This window comes from Cynoglossus semilaevis, chromosome 14 (assembly GCF_000523025.1).
Source record: "Cynoglossus semilaevis isolate Cse_v1.0 chromosome 14, Cse_v1.0, whole genome shotgun sequence".
Taxonomy (NCBI): domain Eukaryota; kingdom Metazoa; phylum Chordata; class Actinopteri; order Pleuronectiformes; family Cynoglossidae; genus Cynoglossus; species Cynoglossus semilaevis.
This window is the reverse complement of record NC_024320.1, coordinates 12,813,255-12,821,167: the sequence shown is the minus strand read 5'-3', so window position 1 is coordinate 12,821,167 and position 7,913 is coordinate 12,813,255. Positions and strand designations below refer to the sequence as shown.

At 38.8% G+C, this 7,913-nt stretch overlaps 1 protein-coding gene across 1 annotated transcript; it reads right to left on the bottom strand.

Moving 5' to 3' along the window:
* Positions 1-1,146: 1,146 nt before the first annotated feature.
* ved (ventrally expressed dharma/bozozok antagonist) lies at positions 1,147-7,907 on the bottom strand. Its single transcript, XM_008325179.2, has 3 exons — positions 4,120-7,907; positions 3,405-3,664; positions 1,147-3,296 (listed from the first exon to the last, which is right to left on the bottom strand). Exons 1-3 carry the CDS (start codon positions 4,352-4,354, stop codon positions 2,952-2,954), a joined length of 840 nt encoding a protein of 279 aa, XP_008323401.1. The 5' UTR covers positions 4,355-7,907; the 3' UTR covers positions 1,147-2,951.
* Positions 7,908-7,913: the final 6 nt, after the last annotated feature.

The following is a 7,913-nucleotide window of genomic DNA, read 5'->3' as shown; positions in this document are numbered from 1 at the left end:
AAAAAAAAAAATCACTTTTTTTCAACAATTCTGGTGCTTTAATAAACAACCGTTTAACAACCGTAGACAACCGTTGTGTCTATCAATTTGATAAGAAAAAAATATTTTAGGCCAAAAATTTAGTTATCAAACACTTAATTGTTTTTTACTTACTCCCATCTTATTTTAAAAAAAACAAAACAAACAAAACCATTTTTAGCCTTACCCTTACTTATACATGAAGTCCACGGTTGTATCTCTCGGTTTTCCCTCAACTTATCATTGTGGACGATGTTTAGTGTCTGTTGTTCATCCAATGCCAAATCGATGCTTGAATTTCCAGAAGTTTTTAAAGAATTCTGGCTTTGAATGTTCGTGGCTGATGCTCATGTCTGCTGAGGCTTCGTTGTAAATGTTTCAGGTCACAGTATCCTGAGTTAGTCCAGACGTTGTCACACAATGACAATAAAAAAGCAAGAAAAACAGTAATGGCGGTTTCTTACGGGACAGACACACAGCCAGTCTTTTCGTTTGTACCATTACATTTTAGAAGAACGACTCTTCTGTCCCGTAGTTTGAAGCTAACCTTTTAGCTCCGGCGTTGGTCTTCCATCACTTATCTTCTGTTTAGACCGGAAGTCCAGTTTTGAGAAATATTTCCATCTTGAAATACAATCCATAGTCAGTCAAGATCGGGCAGAGCATAGAAAACGCTGTTCTTCTTCTACTACTGGCTCTAGCTTGGCGTCGACTTTCAGTTCACGTACGACCCCTTGAGGTGAGGCAGAGTACTGTTTGCCTCCCCGCTGACTTTTCACTGTACTTTATTGGCTGCAACAGAAACGGGCAACATCATGTGACCCGGTTTGCAGTCAAAAGTGAGGCACAGCTTGCCGCTGCCTCACCGGGAATTCTGCTCTGTATTTGAATGCGAAATACTCGAATTCGGCGATTTTTACTTAATAAAATGTCAAAATGTGTAGCTTCACACTGAAAATGCATCTTAAACACAGATCAGTGGAAAATATTAATATTTATTTTATGTGTTCGGTTCTTTTTTTATCATGATGGCAGGTGAGACACTGCCCCCCCCCCCCGCCCCCCCGTCCCCGGCACGCCTGCCCACCTGATTCTCAACAACATTTTGAACAAAAATAATTCTCAAGAAAAACCCACCATCGCTTCGACTGATAAAATCTCTGCTTGAACGTAAAAGTTACGACCGAAGCAAACTTTAATCTGTTAATCTGATGTTTACCAAGGTTCTATGTAACCCAAGAGGTTGCTAAACAACACCAGCATTTCCTGTGCCGTCCACTTCCTGATTTGTCATTTTACTTGGCTTAATAAAGTAGAGAAACTGTGTTTTAAGAGAGTTGAACATTAAAGACAGTTTCACTGCCTCATGTGCTGTCTGGTGGCAGTAAGGCTTTAGACCTTACGATTTAAGGGTGGACAAAGGTCCTGTAAAAGGTTATATCTGACATATATGACAAGAGATCAAGAAAAACTATTATTCAACTTCAATCAGTGATTACTTTGAACTTGTTTGCCGATTCCTTGGGTGTTTCGGGGTCCGGGCACCTACTGAGATTGCTGAGCTCCCACGTCTGCCAGACTACACTTCTCGTTGATTTGCTAAACACCACTCCCCACTACCTATCAACGCATTGCATTGTGATGACAGACAAACTGCCAAAATAAAAAGGCTGAGCGGTATCTTGCTGCTAAAACTAGCATAGTGGTTGATATAGCCACAGAAATGGAGACACACAGCGTCGTTCAGCATCTTGTCAACGACCGTAGTAGTGGTACAGACTGAAAAGACAAATTCCATGGATAGCCTACGATGCTGCAAAAAAAACAAGATACAGTGGAACCTCGAGATACAAGCATGATCCGTTTCAGGATCTAACTCGTAACTCGAATCATGTTTTCCCATAAGAAATAACAAAAGAAAAAAGATTTAATTCGTTTTGGATCTCTAAAAACTCCCTAATTAGTGCTAATAACAATGGAAAAAAACATGTTTTAATTGCTATAGAAACATAAACACAAAAAGTTATAGTATTTAAGGATTCCTGTGATATTAATAAAATGTGGCTTCAATTACGAGAGACGGATGATACAGTAGCGGCTAATGGTGGCATGTGTGGAGGAGGAGATGAAGGGAGGGAAGAGAGTTGGTCCACACGTAGACACTTGATTCCGTAGCATACCTTACACGTACACTACGTAAGTTACATAAACTTAGTATTAACCTAACTTACGTAATCTTTTAAACTTTACTTTATTACTGTATTTAGTATTTGCTTTTTTTTAGATTTGTATTCTTTCTTTAGCGGCCACCACGCTCATATTTATCGACAATTTTTGTACTTTACTTCCATAGTCATCGTCTTTTTTTTTCTTCCAACTACCATCCTTACCAGAGTTCATCACTATTATGAAGAATAATGCACAGAATAGAGAGAAAATCACGTTGATAACGCGAGTGCTCGGCCACCTAGTGTCGGTGTCTTTAAGTGTGCTCGTATCATGAAGCAAAAATGTGCCCGGTGGCTTGCTCGTATTTTGATGTTCCACGGTATTTATCCCAACAAACTGTAAAATCAGTTGTTGTTGTTATTGTTAATTATTTTCCTGCTTAATTTCACTTTTCTTAATTCTAAAACGCATTTTCTGATTTTCTTCAACATATGCAATATTTTATTTTCCTTTTTTTAAATTCTATTAAGAGAGACAGATTTATTTGTCCTTAGATTTAAAATTAAATATATTTAATACAAGTAGAAAACAAGCACATAATCTAAATATTGCACACAACCTTGTATAAGACGATCTGATGATTCAAGCAGAAATTGTGCCAAATTTCATAGAAAATTCTTGTTACAATAAGTTGAATATTTTTTACACTATGTCATTTTATTATACACATGACCTCAGCAAAGACAGCAGCCATCTTAACTGTGTTAGTAATACTGCTGATAGGTGGGATAGGAACCCATGAGCTGAGTGGGGGCAGAGGGCAGTATGAGGCTACTGTACTGGTATGTGTCCAGGGGCAGTGTGGGGACGCTGGGCAGACGAGGGCCATATTGAAGGCTGTGTTGATGGACGTATGCTGCAGCACTTGACTCCTCTGCTCCTGTTGTGGCTGCAGCTGTGTGGTACCTGTGATAAGGTCCTGGCCTGTAGGCCTGCAGCTCAGGATAATGCATAAACGGAGAGGCCATGTTGGCCTGGCAGGCATGAGCCAGGGCGTCCTGCATCGTCCTCTTCAGTTTCATCCTCCTGTTCTGGAACCAGTTTCTGATCTGAAACAGACAGGAGAGAACATTCAGTTGGATGTAAGATGAAATAAATTGTTTTATAAAATGTTTTAGAGACTGACTGGAATATGATGTCATAAACCGTATGGTTACCTGTTTGTCAGAGAGATTGAGCTTCTTGCAGAGATCGGCTTTGTCTTGCGTGCCGAGGTAAGCGTTCCTCTTGAAGGCCCTCTCTAGACTGCCGATCTGCTCTGCTGTGAAGGCCGTGCGTGGACGCCTGCCTGAAGGAGGGGACGCTGGAGACGAAGATACGCTGTCGTGGTGTACCAACGGGGAGAGAGATCGATCACCCTCACTCTCGTAGCCGGAGGTCTCCTCCTCTGTCCCACTACTGAAGCTGCCCTCTGTCACTGTAATAAAAATAAGAAATAGAATTAGTTCATACTCAGTGACAGCTACAGTAGAACAGGAGGTGTTTGACCCACATGTACCATGTTAAATATCCAAATATATCCTGTACCTTTTAAATAAGTACTACCTCTCACCAAGTACAACAGGAAAGTTACTGAGAAATATTTAATGTCCTTTGAATGTTGTCTGGCAGTGAGTATTCAAATGAGTTACTCTAATTTTGTTACACATAATGTACAGTTTTAAACACCCTAATATCCATTTTAACATAGTTCAACCTTGTTTCTTGTGTGCCTTAGTGCAATAAATATTATAACTATTTATTTTCATTTTAATTCAATTTCTAGAGACATAAACCTATGTCTACCTCACAGATTATTCTATAAATGTCTGTCAGATTTGAATCACTGCTGAAACACATCACTGTCTTGTTTACAGCACTGCCTGGACTTACCCTGTGTGTTCAGAGAGGCCTGGTGCTGCAGTGAGCTGGGCTTGTACGTGTCCACACGACGTCCAGAGCCGTCCTCCTTCTGCTCAAGTACTCTGTGAGACTTGGGTCTGCAGTAAAAACCTGGAAGACTCTCTGAGGTGGTCCCACAGGCCGTGAGTTCTGAAGCTGTGGTGACCTCTGACCCTGCAGGCTGGCTGCTCTGGGCCATCCACTCGATGGAGAAGTGTCCCCTCATGGCTGCGCTGTGGTGCTGGACTCTATGAAGGAATTCCGGGGGTAAATCCGATCGTGTTCACTCTGTGAGTGTTGGGCTGAGTGTTGGTCCAAGAGTTGGCTGTTCAATGAATCCTCCAAAGGAAGCTGGTGTGCTTTTATAGGGGTCTCCGCAGCCCATCCCACACTGTCTCAGGCCCAAAGATCAAAGCATGCATTTTAACAACCCTCCCCTCCTTTAGTTTTCACAACTGGAGTAATTAAGGCATCTCATTGAGTCTCAATGAGGCTGTTACAGTATGGCTCCAGTAAGTCTAGGAAGAACCCCCCCGCCCTCCTCATTGCCCCAAAGACAGATAATGGACACACCTCAGCCCCAGTCTGTCTGCATGGCCTCCACCAGTCAGACGCTCACCTGAGTACTGAGGCCTAACACAAATCAAAGGAAACTGGCCTTACGTCGTAGTCACTTTTAGTCACATCATTCAAGAAACCAAAATGCAACCATTTTAATTATATTTTTAATTAAATTTATAGTGTAATTTACTGCACCAGGCCTAAGAAATAGTTTTATTTAAAAATCAGACAACACATCATGTGGGACTGCAATCCATTCTAATTCATCTGAAAATTTAATGTTATTTATTTTAAATTTTGGACAAAGTGGAAAATTTACTTGATTTGACAAACAAATTTCCTTTAGAATAATTTTGCCAGTATATTAATAACAAAAAAATCAAAGGTAGGTGGATTTATTTAAGATATTGTAGATATGGCCTAAAATTCTTAATAAATTTTAATCATGTGTTACAGTTTTTTCTTCATTAATTAAGTATTCTTTAATTATGATAATCAAATATACAACTTTATTGGTTAAAATTTTTCATTTTGCACTTTTCTTGGCACATTTTACCTTGGTGTTTCATGTACATGTATTTTTCATGTATTAAATAAGGTAAAATAGTTGACTTATCATGTAAAGTGCAAAATTTAAAAAAAACTGCTCAAAGTTATTGACAGAATATTAATGTTCTGTCAATAAATAAAAAAATCAATTATTAATAAAATTCATATTTAAATTGGCTACGACTTACCTTTACCGAAAAGAAAAAAAAGAGAAAGATTTTTAGACGTAGACGTCCAACTCTTCTCCGTTCCAACAACCGTTGATCAAAGTCTTTAGATTCACTGTCACTGCAACATTTCTCATCTGAACCTCATTCCAAATCAAACTCCATCAATGACACAGTAACAGGTTTACACTCAGCCTAACAGAGGATGAGTGGTTTAATGTGAAAGCACATGGTTATCTGGGATAATCCCCCCAGATTAGAGAGCGCTCATCATCAGAGCTGCCGCACTGATGGGTTTAAACCCTCTGTTGTGACATTTCACATGGAACCAATGATCCTGTCACTGATCCATGTTGATCCCTGCATCAATTAGCACAGGCTAGTAGTTGTTAAAGAATGTTTTTTAAAATTCAACATCACAGAAACAAGTACAGTGAAGTGATGCTGAGAAACTATGTTCAAGTATGAAGCTCCACGGTGTTGTTAGTTTGAAGATAAACAGTGTGTACATAGGACTTGGTTCTCCTCCCAAACACATCCACTAAATTTATAACTTTATTTCCTCATAATATCACATATTTATTCTCAACAACGTATGACTTTTTGTTGTAAACTGACAACATCCTCTCTTGGAATATTACACTGTTTTTCCTATAACGTTTAAGGATTTTATTTATATTAACTTGTGATTTTATCACAATAAACTAAATACATTTTTAAAAAATAAATGACTTTATTCCCACAATTTTCTGACTTTCATTCAATCCAATCATATCTAGTTATAAAATTAGAACTTTCCCGAGTAATTTATTTTATTTTCACAAACTCACGAAAGTATGTTTTTCTCATAACGCTAAAACCTTTTTTCTAACTATTTTTTTACTCTTTTCCAATATAAGCTGTAGAGACCTATGCTCATCAACTCACGACTTTCTCCAGATTTGTGCATTTGTTTCAAAAAAAATTTTTATCCGTAAAATGTACGCTTATGACAATACAGACCATAAAATAAAATAAAACTGCAATTACTTTTCCAGAATAAAGGCATTCTCTCCTTATGAAGCCATGATTTAGTCATAAATAAACGACCTCATTTTCATAAACGACTTCATTCTCACTAACTTTATTCCTGTAATCATAAATATTGTGGCTTTACTCTGGTGTAGTTCTCATATACTTTTTTATACTAAAAAAGTTGGGCTTTTATTTTGCTAAACCTCTGAATTTATTAAGAAAATGTATTCTCTTAAACTAACGACGCCATTCTGGGAAACTTTCACCCATAATGTTATAACAGTATTTAAATATCCCCACGACATTATTCTTATAATATTCTTGTGAATTTATAACACACACTCACACACAAAGACAAAGTTCTTATCACAACACTGGTCCTGTTTGAAGTGACCATGTGTCTATGATAACACTCTCTCTCACACACACAGACAGTGCGTCTGCATCAGCGGAGATGACGACGGCGCTGACTGACCCCAGCAGCCACAGCGCCGCTGTTGACTCATCACCGCTCTCTCATGATCTTATCAATCAGATACAGCAGGGACGGACGGACGGACGGGGGCTGTTGTGTCGTGATTGCCCCGATTAATTCTTTAAAACCACAATGCGTTTGTTGACGGCCTGTTGCATTTGCACATGAAACAATAGCTGCCGTCTGGACGGCTGTCAGAGACCGTTCACTCATCTGAATGTGGGACACTTCACACCGGGATCATCATCAGCAGCTCGTTATCAGGCCCTCGGATTAACACCACCGAGTTTCACTCCGTGTCTCTTTTGTGAATGAGTTGATAACATTATTTGCAACGGGAATTTTCGTCAAAAACACCAGAACGGCATTTCACTTACAAACAAACAACACGGTATTACGGAACCCCGTGTATCCAGGGGGTTTACAATCAACTCTGGAGCCTTTGCGGCCAGTTGTCGTTTGTGTTAGCAGTGGCGGTGCTAGCCTATTTGGCGCCCGTGGTCAAAATCCCTCCGCCGTTCTCCCCAGAAAAGAGTTCTCGTTCACATCAACTGTATTTGTGTTTTGGTAAAATCACACAAATTAGTTCCAAATTATAAATAACTACGAAAGAAAACACAAAAAGAGGAAATAGCTATATAAGAAATGTTAAATATATATCTACTCATATATACTGAACATACGTTATATATACATCACAGGCAAATGCGTGTACCTGTATGGTACAACACAATTCTATGTTTTACAGAACACTGTCAATACTACACAATAAAGAGTTTTATTCCTAATTTATTATTTTTATTTTAGTGTATTTAAGTGCTCATGTTCTACCAGCACTTCCTTTAAGATCCACTGGGGGATCCTGGTCTACGATATATATTTGTCTTAAAACAAAATACCTGCAGATGTCAGTCACTTCTAACAGTTCTTCCTGTATCTTTGAAAATGCTTTGCTTTTTCTGTCCATTGTGTGGTGCTATTGTTACTTTTTACTTAGCAGTTCATCATAAGCATTTTCA